Source organism: Prunus avium, chromosome 8 (assembly GCF_965620075.1).
Source record: "Prunus avium chromosome 8, drPruAviu1.hap1.1, whole genome shotgun sequence".
Lineage (NCBI taxonomy): Eukaryota > Viridiplantae > Streptophyta > Magnoliopsida > Rosales > Rosaceae > Prunus > Prunus avium.
The window spans coordinates 39920118-39941310 of NC_142291.1; the positions used below are offsets into that span (position 1 = coordinate 39920118).

A 21193-nucleotide genomic window follows, 5' to 3' on the forward strand; every position below is an offset into this window, starting at 1 on the left:
TTATTATTATTTTAAACTATCTGTAATTTCCAGATAAATAAGTGAAACACCAAAAATATTATTTGAGCTTTCTTTTGCAAATGAGAGTAGGGACCCCCCCCATGGGATGGGACCAGTATTGTTAATGGGGGCAGACACATGCCAGAATATCAAAAGGGACATGCACATTACCTTACACGGTGAGTGAACCAAAACAGTGACAAATATGCCTCATTTGCAAAAGGATAATTTAAATCTTAATTAACAAAAGCCAAAGCCATTATTGGAGGATGTGGAGTTAATTATGATTATGACCTAGCACGTTAAAGAGAGACCCAGCTAGCTAGCAGTTTATAAATACAAAGGGAGGGAGGTGTCTGCTTCTTCCACTGCGGCTTCCAGTTCCACAGGTTGGCAGTTGGTTTGTTGGTTGGGTATTGTATTATTACCTTCTTACTTGGGGCAGCCAAAATGGCTCTGTTTGGTTTCTCTCTCCCACTTGAATTTCTCCTCCTCTCTTGCTTTACCACTCTGCTGCTCTGCAATGCCAATGCCTTTCCTGGGCACTACCACAACCCAATCCAACGCCATCGCCATCCTCGCTTTGCCAGTCACAACTACAGGGATGCTCTCACTAAGTCCATCCTCTTCTTTGAAGGCCAGAGGTCAGGGAAGCTCCCTTCTAACCAGAGGATTTCCTGGAGGAGAGACTCTGGTCTTTCAGATGGCTCAGCCCTGCATGTATGCAAAAACCCACCTTTTTCTTTCTGTCTTTCTTTGTTTTGGTTTTCTTTCTCAACTGGGATTTTCCTCATTTCTATTCTATGTGGTGCTCTCAAATGCAGGTTGATTTGGTTGGAGGGTACTATGATGCAGGGGACAATGTGAAGTTTGGGTTTCCCATGGCTTTTACCACCACCATGCTTTCATGGAGTGTTATTGAGTTTGGTGGGTTGATGAAGGGTGAGTTGCAGAATGCCAAGGAAGCCATTCGTTGGGCTACTGATTACCTCCTCAAAGCAACTGCCCACCCAGGCACCATCTATGTTCAGGTTTTTGCTCTGCATTCTTCATGTTTCTTGTGTCTATTCTTTCTTTTAGAGAACAGGCATTTTGTTCCCTGTTGTTTTTTTTTTTGTTCTATCAGAAATTAACAAAATTTATAGGGGGATAAGAACATATACGCTAAGGTTGATTCTGGGTGTTACTTGGTAGGTTGGTGATGCTAACAAGGACCATGCTTGTTGGGAGAGACCAGAAGACATGGATACCCCAAGAAGTGTTTTCAAGATTGACCAAAACACCCCTGGTTCTGAAGTAGCAGCTGAAACGGCTGCTGCTCTTGCAGCTGCTTCATTGGTCTTCAGAAGAAGTGACCCTACTTACTCCAAACTTTTGGCCAGGAGGGCTATTAGCGTAAGTAAATATGTGAAGCTAAACCAAACTTGAAACTTTAACGCCAAAAGAAATAAGAAACAGGGTGGGTCTTTCTCTACTGTTCTTCCAAAGTTCCCCAAAAACTGAGATCATGTTTGCTTCTGGGTCCAGGTGTTTGAGTTTGCTGATAAGCACAGAGGAGCCTACAGCACTCGATTGAAGAAATATGTGTGCCCCTTCTATTGTGATTACTCTGGTTATCAGGTAAACATTTCAGTTAATTTTCCAATACCCCAATTACATTGTTCTTTCTACTTTCTAGAGGGTGGCTAAACCTAAAGGTATCATCTTTTTTGTTTCCTGATAATGCTAGGATGAGCTGTTGTGGGCTGCTGCTTGGCTGCAAAAGGCCACCAAAAATCCAGCCTATCTCAACTACATTCAAGCTAATGGCCAGATACTTGGGGCCGCCGAGTTTGATAACACATTTGGATGGGATAATAAGCATGTTGGAGCAAGAATTCTTCTTTCCAAGGTCCCATTTCTATAATAAAAAACTTGTTTTTGCAGCTGGCTTTATCTTTTATGTTCCTCAGTCTTTTGATCTATAATGCGCCCTTTGATTTTACAGGCATTCCTCATCCAGAAGGTCAGATCCCTCCATGACTACAAAGGTCATGCAGATAGTTTTATCTGTTCAATCATACCAGGAGCCTCTTACTCTTCAGCCCAATACACCCCAGGTATTGTTTTCTCTCTCTCTCTCTCTCTCTTAAAAGACTAGAGAGTGGTCCTGTTTGTAACGGCTAGTATTGGTCTTGGTTTTTGTTGCAGGTGGTCTTCTTTTCAAAATGAATGATAGCAACATGCAATATGTGACCTCCACCTCATTTCTGCTCTTGAGCTACGCCAAATACTTAACCACTGCCCGCCAGGTGGTCAATTGTGGTGGAACCGCCATCACCCCTAAGAGGCTCCGAGCTATTGCCAAAAGACAGGTCAGTGTCCCACAAACACATTTCAAGCAAGTATCTGTGTCTTAATTAATCTCTTTTTAATTATGTTATGAATGTTTTATCAGGTGGATTACCTACTAGGAGACAATCCCTTGAAGATGTCCTACATGGTGGGTTATGGCCCAAGGTACCCACAAAGGATTCACCACAGGGGGTCATCCCTGCCGTCCATTGCCGCACACCCAGCCAAGATCCAATGCTCTTCCGGGTTCAGTGTGATGAGGTCCCAGTCCCCCAACCCCAACATCCTGGTGGGTGCAGTGATTGGTGGGCCCGACCAGCATGACAGTTTCCCAGATCAACGGTCAGATTATGAGCAGTCAGAGCCAGCCACATACATTAACGCACCCCTTGTAGGGACACTAGCTTATCTTGCTCACTCATTTGGGCAGATGTAGCTAAAGACCCAAGCTAGCTTTCTTCTTGAGAGATTCTCCAACTTGTTAGGTGTTTTGGGTTTGTTTTAAATTCTAGTAAAGTAAGCTCTTCTTTTTAGTTATGGTTGCAAAGTGCACGCGGTGATAGGGTCGAGATTAAGAGCTCTCCCAAACTGCGAAGCACAACACAATGGTCAAGGTCTAGATCATGTAGTAGGTCTTGGTTCATATAAAAATATTGTTGTTTCCTCTGGTGCAAGAGAAAGTATCGTGCCAGTAACGGTGTTTATTTGTAAAAGTTTTATGGGCTCTAAGATTGGACATCCTTTTTGAGTTTTCAACTTTACTCTAATTTTGTAGCTTACGTTTGTCCTCTAGTGTTTAACTAGCAATAACTTAGTGTTGTTTGGTATTAAAATATGGAAATCGTCGGACGTTCTGCCCAAGGACCTAAATAAGCTATCTAACAACAATGGTCCTAGATTAGATTCAAACCACATGACTAGCAACAAGCAAGAAAAACATAATTAAGAACAAGGAGAATGGGTGGCAGTGGATGATGTAACAAGTGATTAAATATTTTAGTTACTGTTGGTTGGTACTTTGGTGGATAACGAGAGAGAGAGAGAGAGAGAGAGAGAGAGAGAGTATTTGACCGTTGAAAATGAGGGTGAAAACACATGGAAGGAAGAAGATTTTGTGTAGCAGCATGCGATATGGTCAAAAAAGCTGGTTATATGCATGCAGGCAGGCTTGTCAGGGATGTCAGGTGTCAGAAGAGAGTGTAAAACGCGAGAAAGTGGCCTAGGTCTAGTCTTTCTGTTTCTGGCAAGGGGAGAGAGAGAGAGAGAGAGAGAGAGAGAGAGAGAGAGAGAGATCACATGGCAATAAACCAAAAGACATTCCCCAACTCAGGTATGGTATGATTGGATTGGACTGGCTTGAATTGGAGCAGAAATAAGGTATGATTGAATTGGAGCAGAGCATAAAATATACTCTTTGATTGAGTTTTTCAACCCACAGGCTCCTTTGGTGTACAGCCCAGTAACCTGTGGGCGCATATAAAAAAAGTGTCCATTTCTGTTCCATCATGTGGTGTCCTGCAAAAACGTTCAAATAATATGATATTGTGTTATCTTGTTAACATATATTGTTGTCCAATTATAAGATTTTCGATTTTTGAACAAATTCGTAACCCATGACAATTTGTTTTGGCAGGCATATCAATCCGTTAACAAGAGCTTTATTTTATTGTAATTTTACAATGCCGCAGAAGAAGAGCTTGGATCCAGTTCAATATTATTACATATACATACACAACACAAAGCGTAACTTTATTTTATCTGTACAACCATTACCTTGTGAATCAGAGTCACTGAGTTATGGCTTCAACAGCTCAGCAATTGAAGCTTTTGATGTCAATCATCACCACGCATCACTCCTCACTTGCTGGAGGAACAGAATTTGCCTGAAACAACAATTCAAGCATAATGAATTTTATGAAGAGAATTCATTTGATCTCAACCAAAGATTGTCATTCACGTAACAATAACAATAATACTAACTACTCACCAAATCCCGGAACTTCAGAATGTAGAACATCTCGAGATATCGTCTGGTCTCACGCCTTTCTAGCTTTGACACATACTTCCAGAAACCATAAACACCAGCCAATGTCATTAGCCTTTCTGAATAAATCTTCCATGTGTACCTGCAATGTTACAAAGGTCCCGCCAGACTTCATATAACACATTGTTTTTAAACAAGTACTAATGCTATCCCACCACACAAGTGTATAAAAGATACTAACCTTTCATAAATTCTTTTAAGGCCTGCATCTGAGAATGTACTCCAATAGCTTGGATCCTCCTTACAACGTTCAAAGAAATCTGCCATAAGTGCACCAGCCTGCTCAGGGTGATAAGGATCAATATGAATTCCTGATTTACCGTGCTCAATAATCTCGGCAGGGCCACCATGGCAAGTGGCAAATGTTGGAAGGCCACAAGTCATGGCCTCCACAACTGTCAGTCCAAAAGCTTCGTACAATGCAGGCTGCGATTACAAACACAAAACAAAGTAAATTAGATTGCCCCAGGAGTTCTCTATGAAACAAATTGACTGACGCCTATATATAATGTACCTGAACAAAAGCACCTCGTGTATCTGCTATGTAACGATATAGCTCACCATTACGTGCTCGATTATTTTGGGCTGAAATCCATCGAAATTGACCATTTAATTTGTACTCCTTTAGAAGACCATGCATCTTCTCAATCTCTTCAATCTCTTCTCTATCTTTTGACTTCTTCACATCAATATAACCAGCAACCACAACGAGGTTTACCAGATCCCTCAGTTTGGGATTCTTAGCATAGCACTCGACCAACCCAGATATGTTTTTCACCCGGTCCAGCCTTGCCATTGAGAACAATAAGGGCTTTGAACGATCATCTAGTGTGCCACTGAGCCAAGAAAGAAGAAATATCACATTATCAAGTGACTGCCACAAAATACTTGTATTGTCACATTTGATATACCATGAAGGAACTCACATGTGCACATCATTCTGGACAGGATCATACAGCAACTCTTCTATGGAACCATGTAGGGATGTAAGTCTCTTTGTCTTTTCAGAGTAAGGGAAATAAATGGCCATATCTGCTCCAGGAGACACGATATTGAACTTTGGATCAAACACATCAATTCCATGAACAACTCGGTACTGGCCCGGAAGAGTGAAAGAGCTGTGGCTCTCATACTGACCAACAGTATTCTTCCTGAAAGAACAGATAAAGAAAACCTTTAAGCAAACAAGGAAATTAACATCACTGAAACAAAGAACGAGGATGTATTTGGAGAAGCAATGACAACTCCAATTGTCAAAACCACCATTGATGATTAAGTAATGAGGTAGGTTGCTTTTTTGTATTAAGAAAACCAAAGCAGTCTAAATCGACATAACTGAGTTGGAAGACTTACGTTCCTGCAATCTCTTGGTATGTGCTGGTGATTATAAAATCTGCATTATTCATGGCTATAAGGTCAGCCGTGAACTGAGATGAGAAATGGTATTTATCCTCGAACTTCTTCCAATATATATCCGAATCTGGATATTTTGTTTTCTCCAATGCATGCGCAATCGTGCACTGTACATATCAAAACTTCAGATAACATTCTTGTTAGATAATAGGATGAAATTTACAGCTGCAAAAATATCGAACCTGTGTAACTCCCATTTTGTAAGCCAACAAAGATGCAACAAGATTCCCATCACTATAATTCCCAATTATAAAATCTGGATATCCCTGTAACTCAGCAGTAAGTTCACTTGCAGCATCCTGATCACATGCAAAACAATGACGACATCAGACATCAAAAACTGAAAAAGCATGAATGAGTGAATAATTCTATATAATTCCGATAAGCAATGAGTGAATAAAGTCATGTGTACTTTCAGAATCAAGGAAGTGACATGAGATAATGCCATCAGTGAGATCAGAAGAAGGGTTACCAAAGCCACGAGTCTACAACAGTGATGCGGATGGACAGAGAAAACTTATCCATTTAAGATGATGAAATCGCAGAAAGCATAACTTTGCAGATTTACTATTGTAAGAGAACTGACAACAGTGGAAATCAGGGATCTCTTAAATGACAAATATAGAAAGTGCCCTTTCTTCAAGGTGTAGATTTACGACGCATTATCACTTCAATCAAAATATAAAGAATAATTCCCATATATACTGTGTCAGATTTAAAGCACTATTTTCAATGATAAGAGTAATTAGGGCTTGACGCATTATCCGAATTTTACCTCAGCAAAGGTCTCCAAATAAGGCCATACATCAAACCTTGAGATCCACTTACGAAGAATTCCTTTCTCTGATCTAAAAGGAACTCTTAAAATATGGGTGTGCTCTGTTCCACTGACTCTTTCCAGCCGCTGGTTGCATGTAGTCCCTTTTGAATCAGGTATTAGCCTGGTCACCTTCAACGACCAGTGAAAGATGCGTGAACTTGTGCGCACAGAAAATCTACCATAAGGATTCCCACAATAAGGATAAAGACACTTACAATAAGGATCCTTGGAGCGATATCTAATCCTTGCCTCTGAATTCTATGCAGCATTTCATTTTCAAGGGCGCGCACTTGGTCCAGTATATAGACAATCTGCATATGCATTACGTAAATTCTCAATTGTTATGTTGCATTGATAGCTAACATCTAAAAGCTCATCATAAAAGATTACACTGTACCCAAAGTATAGGTATGAAGAGGTAATGCAAAGATAAACAAGTATCATGGAGCCTGTTAGTCATTTAAAGGAAAAAACAGACGACAAATAATACCTGCCCGCCAGTGTCAGGTAGGCCTAAAACATTTGCTTGTCCAAAGTATCCATGTGGAGACAAAATGACAACATTAAACACCATTGGTACTCTCCCAAGAAATGTCTCCAATATAGAAGGATCAGGAGCCTGAAGGATATCTAAGAGAAGATGCATCATCTCCAATACATGCACTGCATTATCTCCCCATCCTCGCTCAAAACCCATTCCTTGTAATCTACATACAAGTAACAGGAAATCAAAAGGCATAAGATACCAGGAATTGCAACTATACTGTTCTAAAGTACATATCCATTTCAGTTATTGATTCTATGAGGCAGTTGTAGTCTGGCAGAGAGAACATAGGTATTGATTTGTGTGTGCAAGTGTGTCTGGTATGTAAGCTTACACATATTCAAACTCAGAATAGGGTGTCTCGGGTGGAAGCTTAGAAAGATATTCCTCAGCCTTCCCCAAAACTGACTGAAGCTTGGAAATGCTTTGTATCCGATCATTCAACATCAACGCCTACACAATTTTTTAAAATTAAGTTAACTATCTCAAGAAAGCCCTCATACAAAAACACCAAATAGTTTGAAAACTTTATATCCCAGGAGTTTAATATTTAGAGAAAGTTATAAATCCTTTATCAGGAAGAAGTTCAAAGGACTAACTCATACCATATAGGCAAAAAGATCAAAGTAAATAAAGGTCACAGTAGCATATAGACAATAAAAATAAAAATCATTTTATAAAGTATCCTTGTTCAGCAAACTTACATGCCCTTTACATTTGTGTGCTCGAAGGAAATCAAGTAATGGCTCCAACGAATCTTTGTTACGGAACATAACAGAAGAAAGGTGGCGATTGAGGAATTGAACACCATTGCCAATGGATGAAGACCGGGTTGGACGAGGAAAAGAAGCATTAAACGGCTCAAAGTCGAGCTCAAGTACAAATTTGTTATTAGACCTGATACATGCATAGAGAAAATTATGTTATCGAGCAAAACTCATAGCTTTATAAGTTCATACAAATCTTACTTGCCAGAGAAGATAAATATTTCACAGAAGACAAAGTTTACTTACTTCCCATCGACAAGTTCTTCTTTAAAGCAAAGATATTCAGAAACAGTCAATTCTTCCACACTGAGCTCATACACATTAACACGAACGTATTCCCAAACACCTGGTCTTGGACGAACTGCTATGGCCACATATGGAGGCAGAACAATAGCTTCCTGACACCATAATATACACCTTTTATTCATGGAAAGATAATTTTACATTTTAAAAACCAAACAGGGAGTGCGGAAAGAAATAAGAAAATTGCCCAACCTCCACAAACAAAAAATTCATTTTTGATAACAATAACCTTCCATGTGCAACCCCCATCCAAATCCAAAATTTCCAAAGGTAAAACAAGTAGCATTGGAAACTATTTTCATTCAGTTATCGACAATCTGTCCTATTTCTTTGGAGAGTCAGCAAATACTAGCAAAAGTTGGAATACTAGACAAAATGAGTTGGGTTGGCCAATGCAATATTGCATCTTTTATTTATATGAACCCCCAAAAGATCAATTGGAGAAGGAATTGAATTTCCATAGCTTCAGTTGTTTAGGAAAATTGATGGTGAAAAGATTTTATTCCCACCGTCATCACAGAGGAGGAGTTGGTTCATAGAATGGCGAAAAAGGATTTAGTTATGTTATACTAACTGATCCTATGTCCAATTACAGACAGATCACATGGAAAACAATAAACAGTGCATGAGAACTAATTGGAAATGTTTTTATTTTTAGCAATATCGAGTTTCTGTGAGGAAATAATATGAATTAGAAAAACCATGTCGAGAAAGAAAATACACCTGTGTTGATTTAAGGACTTCGCTAAAAGGACTATCTTTGAGCATCTGTTTGGCTTCATCACCGCTGATGACTTTCTCGAGCTCATCGAGCAAGTCATGAGGTTGCAATATGCTTTTTCCCTGATCCACATACCTTCAAACCAAACATAAAACGAAACTCAGCCATCTAACAACATACATAGTGCATCTCAGATTTTCTCGGGAAACAAACAGAGCTGAAAACAATAGAAGACGAAAGAAAAGGTTTGTTTGATGAGCGAACCTGGAGAGAAGGGCAACGAGTTCGTTGCGGTGCGCATCGAGAGTGTCCTCAACTCGCTCCCTAACGCTTAACGCTCGAGTTAGCTTAGGACGGTTCGCCATTATTCAATCAAAAAATCAATGTTACAAACAGCAAGAGGAGGAGGAGGAAGAGCTCTTCTTCTTTTCTTCTCTTTTAGTCTCACTCTGTTTCGAGAAGTATTGATGAGATATAAATAGAAAGAGAAGGAGCGAAGTTTTGGTGTGAATAATTGTATGACGTGGTAGCTCGAGGTAAGCCACTGCTACACTACACTGGTCTATACTGGAGGGTATGAGTGGATCTGACGGCCGAGATATGGCTGTGGTGTTATTCTTAGCTAATCATCTATTATCATGAACTTTTTGGATGAGATCCAAGGGTGTCCACCGCCGACAATAGTGACTAATTCCTTTTGCCGTGGGAGCTCTCCAAAAGAGATAAACAGCTGGCCACGAAATGCGCTCCATTCCCATGGGCGAGATCTATTATCATGAACTTTGTAACATGACAATGTATGATAGGTTTTGAATATCGCCGCCACAGTAATATTCCATTACAAAAAAGTTCTTCTCATTAAAGAGACGTTCGCGTAATTGAAAAACACGTGCCTTTTATATGTTGTCCTCTATATGGGTCTTATCTCCTATGTCATATGGGAGCATTTTTGCTCACCATTTTAACCCAAAGTGTATCATTACCACTCTTTTCAACATTAGACACATATCTATTGACATAATTATGGTTGCATAAATATAAAGTAAATAATTAACTATGATTATAACAAGAGACACATAAAGTGTTGAGAATGGTGGTGAAAGTACACCTTAAATTAAAGTGGTGAGCAAAAATATACCCTATATCATACGCAAGTCATAATTTATTATCATAATCAATTGATGTAAATCATATTCAACGTGGAATATAAGGTTAGGTTAGTGATGAAGTACGAGCAAAGAGTTAAAAGTTGATATTGTATGGCATAATTTAAACCCACTGACCGACTAAAACTATGGTTTATATCCACCTGTTTCTGATAGAATATGAGCTATCGTACGTCCTTCCACAATGCGCAGTTGACGGGTCCATCGACCACCGCTATAAAGCATAAACCATCAACTGGTTTCTGGTTTTTTGGACTTTTTATTTATAAAAAAAAAATTATATAAACCATCAAAGCCCCACTGGTCGCTGGTTTTTTGGACTTATATCACTTTATTTGGTTTTTTTCGTTTTTAAATTTGCCATAAATGGTTTTTTGGACATACTACAAATGGTTTAGACCATCAAGTATTAGACGCATAATTCAACACCCATAGTTTTTAGAGTATCAAACATTTAATTATGAATATTATGAATCATATTCAATTATATTGAACAACGATATTGCAGAAAGAAGGATTGAAGTATTGTAAATTATCTATCATCCGACAAACTGATGTCGGTGACTTTTAGTTTGGTGGACTGGTAATTGTTACTAACTTATCCACAACTCAAATTGGTCCCCAAGTTCTTATCCACATCTCAGATTCCAAATAAGAAAATCTAAAGTTGAAAAAACCTGGATAAATTATGTACACAGATATCTTGTACACGTGTCATGATTGTGGATGATTGTGGAGTTCGTAGCTAATTTTCGATTTGCCTCCTAATCTTTTTTCAACAACCAAATTCATCTAATTTACTGTTAAAAAGAGTCACATGCCTCTGTCCATATATGTGCACGCAATTCTACCTATGATTTACCATCTGATACAGAAATGGTTTCCTTGGAAGCAAGCTCTGACTCTAAAAATAGATCACTTGATGCATTCCAAAGTTCCTTGGCAAGTTTGGCATTATACGAAAGCACAGAGGAGTTCACGGTCCCACCCTTTCCACCAAAATAGTATACGCCAGATGTTTCCTGAATTAACACACAATTGTTCTGAATTGTTACATCTCACTGAAAAACTCCATCCATTTCAAGAGACTAAATATGCATTCACATTCATATTGAAGCATGCATTATGCTTCTATGACACGCAAGAAGAATTCATAACGATACACTTGTTAAACTCAAATCAAGGATATCACCACTCAAACCACCAGATTTCTGGTTATAAATATATTAAGAGGGGAATTTTCAAGTTCAAAAGGCATGGTTTGTTCAGAGGACCAGTCTAAACAACCCAGGCTATGTTTGACAGCATCTCCAAGATGGTGACTCTCATGTTAGAAACTTTAGGAATAAATAACAGTAAAAGTTGACATTATTTTTATTTTAAACAACTTGAACCAAATAGCCCCATCAACACCATACATAAGAACATGGCTCGTCCCAGCTTTGTTACAGTTCAATTGCTTTGTATTACTAAAAGAGATACAATACCTATGAACTTGAACAGAACATTGCTTTGTTTACCTTAAAATTCTTCTTTGGAGCTGAACTATTCAAAAATAATATGCCGCACATCTTAATATTCATTGCATAAGACAACAACACACAATTGGAAGCAGTACTAGAACACTAGCAATGACATGAATTGGTGTTAAGCTAGCTCTTGAGATGGTTTGACACAAAACTCTGATTGAGTTTGCAACACACATAGGACAAACAATCAGTGGCATTCACATTCACATGAGCAAGCTGCAAATAGTTAGAATGAGGAAATCTTACTGGTGAGGCGAGTGCTGCATCAAGAATGGAGCTAACCCCAATTTCAGGTGACTGCAACAGGCCCAGAAGTTTCAAAACTATGAAAGCCAGACTGGATAGGCACGAGGGAACTTCTCGCATGATGTTGGTTTCCACAACTCCAGGATCCACAGCACTTCAAAATAAAACTAGTCATGACTAAAATGAAGTTTCAAAACCTAGTATCTAATGCATGAATCTGAGAAAAATTAAGATTCAATGTCTACTGATTGCAATCAGAGATAGAAAACGCACTAATTGGTAATTTTCGCTATTAACAATTCTGCATAAATCTTTCAAGAGAGAAAAAAAATGGAAGAAAGGTTGTAAGCACATACATGACAGAGACCTGACGAGAGATATCCATCAAGCCAAGTTGCCGGTGAAGCTCATAGGAGAAGAGCAGCAGGAATACTATCAACAAAAGGGGCATGTTCAAATTAGAATAGAAAGAGCAGATTTTCTAGGGTAACTTATATGGTAATCAGAGCTTACGTTTGGAATACTCATAGACATGAGCATATGGGTACCGTTTTGATCTGCTGAAGCAATTCCCAGATACAATGTCCTTGTTAACCTGTACATTCAATACTGAAGAGAGGGGGGAGGGAAGAATCAGTAAAAAATTTACATTTTATAACTTTTTAAGCATCTTAAGGGAAAGCAGTTCAACAAGAGTAGAAAACTTGAAAGCCATTTTTCATCCAAGGTCTAGTCAAATTGATCCAAGCCAGAAATGATAGGATAAGGACTCTCATTACAGCATATCCTGCCCTGCATTATAAAGTTCATTAAAATTGGGCAAATTGCCAGACATGATCTAGGGAGTCAAGCACAAAACTATCCTGACAAACATAGTGATGTAACTAAGGTTTTATGGATGTATAGTCCAACAAAGTAATACGAATTAAAAAGCTCTAAGTACACATATCGGAAAGATTCTTACCACTTCGGTGTGTGAAGGACGTTACATTCACTATACGGGAAGGAATTGGACTGTTTCTGAGAAGTGGTAATAATAGTTTGGTCAGAGAGAATGCACCTAAGTAATTTGTAGCCATCATCCTGGAAGGAAGGAAAGAAAAGAAAGAAAAATGTGAAATCATTAAGGAAACCTGGATCTACTGCCAAGTGCCATATTGAAATGTTAACTAATGTAAGGGAAAAAAAATTCTTATAGCAGTACATAGATAAGAGAAAAACATAGTTATTACTGATCGTAGCCCTGACAAGTGAGTCTGGAAGAAGTTGCGAGTATCCCGGCATTGTTTATAAGGAGTTGTATGGAAGAGTGCATCTCTGAGTCAGAAAGCCACTTCTGTAGGGAGGCTTTGAACTGGAGAATTGAGCCGAATGATGCGAGATCAACCTGAAATGCTTTGAGATGTGCATTCTTATTCTGAGTTTTGATGTCCATCATCGTCTATGACACAAACAATTAATATCAGGAAATGATTTGAAGCAAGTTTTACAGTCCACCCACACCGACCCAATAAAGAATAAGCTATAAAGAAGAGGAGATATAGGGTACCTACCTTTGCTAACAAGTGGGATGAGCGTCCAACTGCAGAGAGGAATATGCATCTTAATTAATTCTAATAAAGTGAGAAAGAAGTTGTTAATTAGCATATATTGGACAATATTATTGCAAAGAAATTTCTATCATCAGGACTGATTGATGAGTGAAAACAAACAGGAATATGCTTACCAAGAATCACGAAGAAACCACGGGCGGAGAGAGCATGGGCAGCAGCCGCACCCAATCCAGACGTTGCCTGGATTAGTATTAATATTGAATAACATTACATAAAGCAAAGAATGAAATTGAAGAAGAAGAAGAAGTGAAGAAGGCATACATACACCAGTGATAATGCAGAGAGGCCTATGTCCAAATGCTGAAGGTGAAGGTGGTGGTTTGGAAGAACAAGAATATGAAGCAATGAGCTTCCAGTAAGAGATGAGGAGACAGAATGTCCAGAGCACCGACATTCTCCAGAATTCCACGGACATTACAAATTCCAGTACCTCCATCATCATCTTCTTCTTCTTCTTCTAAATAAATTTCTAATATTAATATTATTGAAAAGAATAAAAGAAATCAAAAGTGAGACCGAGGGAAAAGCCTACTCTTTTGTTAAAACTATGGCAGCGGCCAAGCCAAGCTCAGAGGCTCAGAGGCTCAGAGAGAGTGCTCTGCTCTAGGATCCAGGCTCTTGCGGCAGATTTTCTCAGTCGGACTGGAACTTGGACTTCGCAAACTACTTCCTTAATCACCAATTTAAAGCCTAATATGTGTTCATTGGAGTTGAGAAACAAATTCAATGGATATATTCGGAGCTAAATACTTGAAAATTGTGTAATTTACATACCACGAAAATATCCCGACTGGTTTCTGGCTTTTCCGTAAGAAATTAGAAATAATAATTATAAAAAAAAGAAAAAAAAAAGAAAAGAGAAAGCCCATTTAATTAGCCCAATTAGTTGTGTTTGTGAGGAAATGTTTCTCGACCCAGCCCAAAAGATTTTAGGTCAGCTTTGGACTGGCTTGTGACAAAACCAGAATTGTTTTACTTTGTGGACCATGACTGATATGCAATATGGGTCCCGCATCCGATGGTATAGGACTATTTTTTCCTTTTAATAAGTGGTGCAGCAGAGGATGCTGAAAAATAGGTGTTTGTTATACTATTTTAGAGAGGTTGCATGGCTAAATTTGGGGACATATCACTAAACATAGAACTAGTATTGAAAAGAAAAGACTAGGATCACAATTTTTAGATAGTTTTCCGGTTGGAGCTTCTAAGAATAGATACGAGAGCAGACCCCAAAATGGATATATAGAGGCAAGTACCCAATTGCTCATTTCAGTAAACGAATAAAAAAAGTCCTAAAAAATACAAAATCTGTACATAGAAAGATGTCTATGGGAAATATGGCCATTGCAAGGAGATCATCAGCCAAGGCTATTATTCTTCTTGGCTTAGCTTTGCTTTCTTGCGTGGCCGATGGCGTATCCCGTGGACATCTTTTCAAGGCTAGTGCTCGTCGTAGCGTTGCAGATACTAGGAAAGTATTTGATGTCACAGCCTTCGGTGCTAAGACTGAAGACCAGATGAAAGGAGGTAAGAGCACCGCAGCTGGTGTTGTCAAGCTTGATTTACCGTCGCTGCCGGGTGATGAGAAGGTCGATGACGAGAAGGTCGATGACGAGAAGATGGACTCTTCAGAAGAGGAAGCAGGCCCAGGTGAAGCCGGCCCAGGTGAAGGCCCTAGCGACGACAATGCATCGGTGAGTTTCCATCAAAATCATGCATGCATCTTTTGTTTTCTTCTCCTCTCCTACTAACGTGTATTAATTAATTGTGTCTATGCATGCATGCAGGCATTCATCAAGACATGGGTAGCTGCATGTAGAGGAAACTACTCTGGTCCAACAAAGGTTTTGATTCCCAAAGGGACATTTATGACAGGGCCTGTGATATTTCAAGGGCCATGCACCAGCTCAAAGGAGCCAATCTTAGTTGAAGTTGAGGGATATGTGAAAGCCAGCACCGATCTCAGTCTATACGCGTCTCCAGAATGGTTTACATTTGAGATGGTTGACGGTTTGATAGTCACCGGTGAAGGCACTTTCGACGGTCAAGGTGAGAGTACATGGAAAAGCAATGGCTGCAGGGACAAGTCCAGCTGCGCTCAAGCCCCATCTGTAAGCATACTTAATTAATAGAAGAGCACGCAGTCGTGTTTATGTTATGTAGCCATTTAATTAATTATTTGATTCTTGTTTGTTGCAGTCTCTTAAGTTCAACAAAGTGAACAACACCCTGGTCGAGAGGATCACTTCCTTGAACAGCAAGTTCTTCCACACCCACATCTATGGCTGCGGCAACTTGACGATGAACAACGTCCACATTACTGCTCCAGGGGATAGCCCTAACACAGATGGCGTGCACATAAGCAGTTCAACTAACGTCAAAGTCCTTAATAGCGTTATCGGAACCGGTGATGACTGTGTTTCCATCGGCCAGGGCACGCACGACATCCTAGTCAACAACATCACTTGTGGCCCAGGACATGGCATCAGGTAATCACTTCATGCATGCATGCAATAATCCTTAATTAAGATCGTTCATGAGGATTAATTAATAATTAATTGGGGTTTTTTTGTAATGCAGTGTGGGGAGCCTTGGGAAGCGCAAAGACGACAAGAGCGTGAGCCAGATCCATGTGAGCAACTGCACATTCAGAAACACCACCAATGGTGCCAGAATCAAGACCTGGGCTGCGGAAAGTGCAGGAGAAGCAAGCGATATTACCTACGAAAACATTGTCATGGATCAGGTTCAAAATCCAATTGTGATTGATCAAAACTACGGAAAGAAGAAGACGAAGCCTGGAACTGGACCAGCTGGTGGGGCCCAATCAAAGTGGAAGATCAGCAACGTTCATTTCAAAAACATCAGGGGAACCTCTTCCAGAAATATTGCCGTCTCCTTACAATGCAGTTCTTCAAACCCTTGCGACGGGATTGAGATGGCCGACATTAACTTCTCCTACATGGGCGCCGCTATTAAGGACACGGCCCTTACCACTGAATGTTACAATGCCAAAATTGCACCCAAGGGAGTACAGATTCCACCACTCTGCCGCTAAATTAGTCATCAATACATCATCCTATGTGTACAAGATTTCATTTCGACTCAATATTAATTAAGAAAACAAAAAATATATATGTGTTAACCAAATATCTGTCTAGTAATAGTATTCATATTTCTTTCTTTTTCTGTCTCTGATCTCTCGCTGTCTATGTATATTATAAATATTTAACAATGGATCTCGCTATATGTATATATTCCCCAATCTGATGCCAATATTCGAGTAAATTTATAGTAAGCTGTGTTTTGAATATTGAAAGGTTTTGCCCATTTATTAGAATAATATATATACATCCCAAAAACGTTTGTTCATCCATGCCTTCTTTGTTTTTATCTAATCCGAGAGCTTAATCAGAACTGAAAGTACCTTTTGTTTTTTGGACAAAACGATATTCTAAATTACACGAGAAGAGAAATCGAACTCATGTGCAAGCTTGCTATGTTTTTAATTAATTGTTCATGATCTATATACGAAATTAATAATACATGAAATTAAAAGCCGACCGGCAACACTTAGTAATCAATGAAGCAAAAAGACAACTCATGCAATCATCGGTCCGACCAAGGAATAGTTAATCACGTCTGTCCTTGTTGTATAATAACTAAAAAACCTAACTCGCTATATATATATATATATATATATATATAATTGCAAATGTGTCTCTAGTGCGTACTGCTGAGTGATGCTGTGGAAGCCATTTTTGTAATATCTCGGAAGCTCAAGCAAGTTGGAGAAGATAGAAAGAAAAAAAAAAGATCCTCAAAAGCCAAGCCAACTATGTCGACTGAGGCACACGAAGAAAGTGATCAAAAGGTGATAGTTGAGGCACTCTCAAAAGGGCCTTCTCTGCAAAACTGCAATCCTTCATCAAGAAAATTCTGCGAGGCTGATTTTGTGCTGGGAGTGCCATTGGAGCTGAGCTGGGAGATGGTGGAAGAGATGACGTTTGGGTTCAGGACAAGGATAATTCTGGGGGATGATAAGAGTGAGTATTTGGCTTACGAGGGTTTGCTGCCTGTTTATGGCTACCAAGTAATGGTGAAGAGATACAGCACGTCGGATTCGAGCAGGAGCTGGTGCAGGGACGTTCTTGAAGCAGAAAAGAAAGCAACCTTGTCTATGCACCACAAAAATATACTCAGCTTGGCTGGTTACTATCAGAGTGAAAATACTACTATTCTTGTCTTTCCCTCAACGAAAAGAGGCTCATTAGACTCAAACCTCTACGGCTCTAGAGGAAAACACATGAAATTGACATTTCAAGATAAACTCAAGATAGCTATAGAAATTGGTCGAGGGCTTCGATATATGCATGAAGAAAGTCCTCAGGGTCCTGTTGTTCACGGCCAATTACTCATCAGCAACATTTTTCTCAGACGTGACTTACGCCCACTGGTGAAATTAAAATTAAAATAAATCTCCAAATTAGTTCCAAACTAATAATTAATTATGTGCTATTCTTTTTCTTCACTAATTACTATTGTTAACTGTTTGAACAGATCTCTGGTTTCGGTCGAGCTACCTGGCTTCATCTGAAACAATTAACAAAGCCAATCAACAACCAAAAGTACGCATATAGCTTAATTATTATAATTAACCCATGCATGATCATGTTTTACTTGTTATTTATATATTAATGTTTGCAATTGGTAGGGTTTCACTTCGGGATTATTTAGACCTCGAATCAATTGCTCTAGTAAAATCCGACATCCTATCCTATGGTGTCTTGCTTTTGAGGCTGTTTTGCAAAACAAGCGTGCCACAGGACGACAAAACTCTGCTTGACTGGGTTAGTTGTTCTAACCTAATGCCTAATTAAATAATAACAGTATTATTGTTGCTTTAACATATATATATGTGTGTATGTATATGATAGGCCCGTCCACTGTTGATGAAGAGAGCATTCCATGAATTACTAGATGAAGACTGGGAGGATGTAGACATGCATGAAATGTTTAGAGTCATGTGCACCGCCTTTCAGTGCACAATGCCTTGTCCAGATTTGCGACCTTGCATGAGCGAGGTAACAACTCCATCGTCTCATTAATTGTTAAACTTAATTTTGCTACCCAAGAGCGTTGCACTTGCAGTTGCTGATAAATTTATGTTTTTTGTTTTCTCTCTCTCTATTTATTTTCAGGCTCTATCTTATCTTAAAGGAGAAATTTTTTGTGAAATGCAATCATCATCTCCATCAATATCTGATACCATTTTCCATGAAAGAGAGGAAGAAGCAGAGATCGATCGATATATGCTTGCTGCAGTCTGTCTGGCAACCCAAGCTCAATCGGTTGGCAATGGCGTTCATGTAACTGCAAAACCTTGAGGATGCTATCAAATCAGTGCATATAGAATAAAAAGGGTACAAATAATAAAAGTTGAGAGCTACATATATATTTATATTTTTGTAGCATCATGATGTTGTGCAAAGATTGAAGAACTTGTGTTTTTTTTTTTTCTTTTCAAAAGATATTGAAGGACTTGTTGATTGGACTATCTTTTTAAAGAGAGTATTTTTGCTATATATTTTGGGGAAAATGGTCGGCTAGTTTCAGCCACATCCCAATCTAATCCGGATAGACTTGTTTGAATTAGGCCCTTTTGTAACATTTTTTCTTCTTCTCATTTTTCTTAATTCTTCTGGAATTCGTCCGTTCATACTTCCCCCTTGGCTACGAGCAATTAATGTATTCTATTTATTTACGACTCATTTGGTGTCCCAAGGACCACACAAAGATGATATATATTATAATTTTCAATCTGTATGAAAACATTAGCACAAACAAAAAGGCAGCAGATGGATGCTTTATCTGGGAAAAGGTATATTCTTATTACTCTAGCAGCCAAATATATATAATGGAAAAGAGGCCACGTATATTAAGATGGGTTCTTCTTATTATTTTATCTTCGGAGACTTTGCACTAAGTCAAAACTCAAAAAGTTCTTTGTTTTTTTCGTTGAATGTGTTGTATTGTTGTGGAAGGATATCATTACATAACATAAGCAGCAGACATTACAAAGTTTGCCTCGTCTTATACATGTCACAATATTAGCCATAATTAAGTTCCCTGGCCACCAGATTCTGTTCAATGAATATATAGTCATTTTTTTGTCATTCGCTAGGAAGGGGGAATGGGTTTTAGTGAAATTGAACTTGGGGGAGGAGGGGGAGGAAGGGAAGAGTTTGGCTCACTTTTTTATTGTGGTGATGTGCGGAATATCTAGTAATTATCAAGGTCTAAAATATTAATGGTTTTAGAAATATCGATAGTCCAAAAATACGGAAATTTCGATTGAAATATTGGAATATTATAGATATTGATAAAAATTGAATTAAAACCACATAATTGTAAGAAAAACTTGGAATTTTTTTTTGAAACTTTGGAGAATGTTTATTTATTCAATTATCTATTACTTTATCACAAAAAATTGGAAGGAAATGCATTGCACAATGGGTTTAACTAATTTAAGTTGATTATATAGCAAGTTGACAAACATTGTGAGTGTATAAAATATGTAGTAATTAATGAATGAATATTAAACACACCCTAATCATTTATTTATAATGATTTACTATAATATTTTACACTTTATACATTGCATGGTAAGATACATGAGTGACTTAGTACCACATAGAGTTCCTATCATGTTCAAATTTGAGTTATTTACACTAATACTTCCTAAGGTTTTCGGTTTTTTCACAAAACTCCTTGAGGTTTTAGAAATTACAAGAACACCCACTGAGGTTTTAAATTATTTTCACAAAACTCCTTTTCATTGATTTTTCATCCCAAGATTGATAATTTTATACCAAAAAAATTCTCCAAATGACAAAGTTGCCCTTTGGGATTAAATTACATATATTTCATTGAGGTTAATTTTGTCATTTGCATATGTTTTTTTTAAAGGAAATGATAAATTTTTGGACAAATAATCAACTAAAAGGGGTTTTGCAAAAACAAATGGGGTGTTCGTGTAATTTTTTAGACATGAAGGGGTTTTGTGAAAACACACAGAAACCTTATGGGGTGTTAGTGTAAATAAGTCTTCAAATTTTTCATTGTCTTCATCATCTCAATATTATTGATATTATAGCGATATTTTGGCCAAAAATTGCTGAAGTGTGAGAGATATTGTCGACATCGATATTTTCCGATATTATTGATATTTATATGATATGTGTATGGATACGTTCCAAAATAAAAACGATAATATCCTCAATATTTCGTCGATATTATTGATATTTTAAACTATAGTAATTAGGCACATTAAGTTAATTATAGTAATAAATATGTTAATCATAAAAAAATATTACGATTATAGTATTTTAGGAAAGTATTAAAATCACCAAAGAAATTTCAAAGTACCAAATGATTAACAAATTAATTTAACATAAAATCAATAATGACCAAATAAAGCACTTTGTTAGATGTATTAGAATTGGTACACGCATACGTGTGTTAGGTGAGTTGACCAGGATAGTTAGCTTCCTTTTAGACACCCAAATTCGAGTTTCCATCCTGCAGAGAAATTCTAGTGACGGATGTATTGCTCATGGCATAATAGCAACTTTACCGAAGTTAAAGGGCATAATTTTCAAATTAAAATACAAAATTGTAGATTAACTGTAAT

The 21193-nt window shown here is 38.2% G+C and overlaps 5 protein-coding genes across 6 annotated transcripts; 3 read left to right on the top strand and 2 right to left on the bottom strand.

Annotated features, from left to right (window-relative positions):
- The first annotated feature begins 322 nt into the window (after positions 1–322).
- On the top strand, positions 323–3090 carry GH9B13 (glycosyl hydrolase 9B13). Its single transcript, XM_021949425.2, has 8 exons — positions 323–720; positions 825–1031; positions 1195–1395; positions 1528–1620; positions 1730–1891; positions 1988–2099; positions 2191–2354; positions 2438–3090. Exons 1-8 carry the CDS (start codon positions 451–453, stop codon positions 2768–2770), a joined length of 1542 nt encoding a protein of 513 aa, XP_021805117.2. The 5' UTR covers positions 323–450; the 3' UTR covers positions 2771–3090.
- An 882-nt stretch (positions 3091–3972) lies between these two features.
- Positions 3973–9403, bottom strand: SUS3 (sucrose synthase 3). The gene is made up of 15 exons (XM_021949423.2): positions 9211–9403; positions 8949–9081; positions 8169–8320; positions 7860–8052; positions 7490–7608; positions 7102–7318; positions 6827–6922; positions 6567–6740; positions 5974–6090; positions 5732–5898; positions 5305–5529; positions 4893–5214; positions 4560–4804; positions 4322–4460; positions 3973–4217 (listed from the first exon to the last, which is right to left on the bottom strand). The coding sequence occupies exons 1-15, from the start codon at positions 9309–9311 to the stop codon at positions 4185–4187; spliced, it is 2433 nt and encodes an 810-aa protein (XP_021805115.1). The 5' UTR covers positions 9312–9403; the 3' UTR covers positions 3973–4184.
- Positions 9404–10726: 1323 nt separating this feature from the next.
- LOC110749417 (uncharacterized) lies at positions 10727–14284 on the bottom strand. 2 transcript variants are annotated; one of them, XM_021949530.2, is made up of 10 exons: positions 14033–14284; positions 13766–13954; positions 13614–13680; positions 13441–13469; positions 13120–13328; positions 12852–12970; positions 12401–12496; positions 12244–12319; positions 11888–12041; positions 10727–11134 (listed from the first exon to the last, which is right to left on the bottom strand). In XM_021949530.2, exons 2-10 carry the CDS (start codon positions 13940–13942, stop codon positions 10964–10966), a joined length of 1098 nt encoding a protein of 365 aa, XP_021805222.1. In that variant the 5' UTR covers positions 13943–13954; positions 14033–14284; the 3' UTR covers positions 10727–10963. The 2 variants fall into 2 exon arrangements, with proteins under 2 accessions (XP_021805222.1, XP_021805221.1); XM_021949529.2 differs by having other exon boundaries at positions 13766–13957.
- A 504-nt stretch (positions 14285–14788) lies between these two features.
- LOC110749410 (exopolygalacturonase-like) lies at positions 14789–16765 on the top strand. Its single transcript, XM_021949520.2, has 4 exons — positions 14789–15194; positions 15288–15611; positions 15700–15989; positions 16081–16765. The coding sequence occupies exons 1-4, from the start codon at positions 14823–14825 to the stop codon at positions 16556–16558; spliced, it is 1464 nt and encodes a 487-aa protein (XP_021805212.1). The 5' UTR covers positions 14789–14822; the 3' UTR covers positions 16559–16765.
- Positions 16766–17254: 489 nt separating this feature from the next.
- On the top strand, positions 17255–18974 carry LOC110749323 (putative receptor-like protein kinase At1g80640). The gene is made up of 5 exons (XM_021949405.2): positions 17255–17956; positions 18061–18128; positions 18215–18350; positions 18438–18584; positions 18702–18974. The coding sequence occupies exons 1-5, from the start codon at positions 17339–17341 to the stop codon at positions 18885–18887; spliced, it is 1155 nt and encodes a 384-aa protein (XP_021805097.1). The 5' UTR covers positions 17255–17338; the 3' UTR covers positions 18888–18974.
- Positions 18975–21193: the final 2219 nt, after the last annotated feature.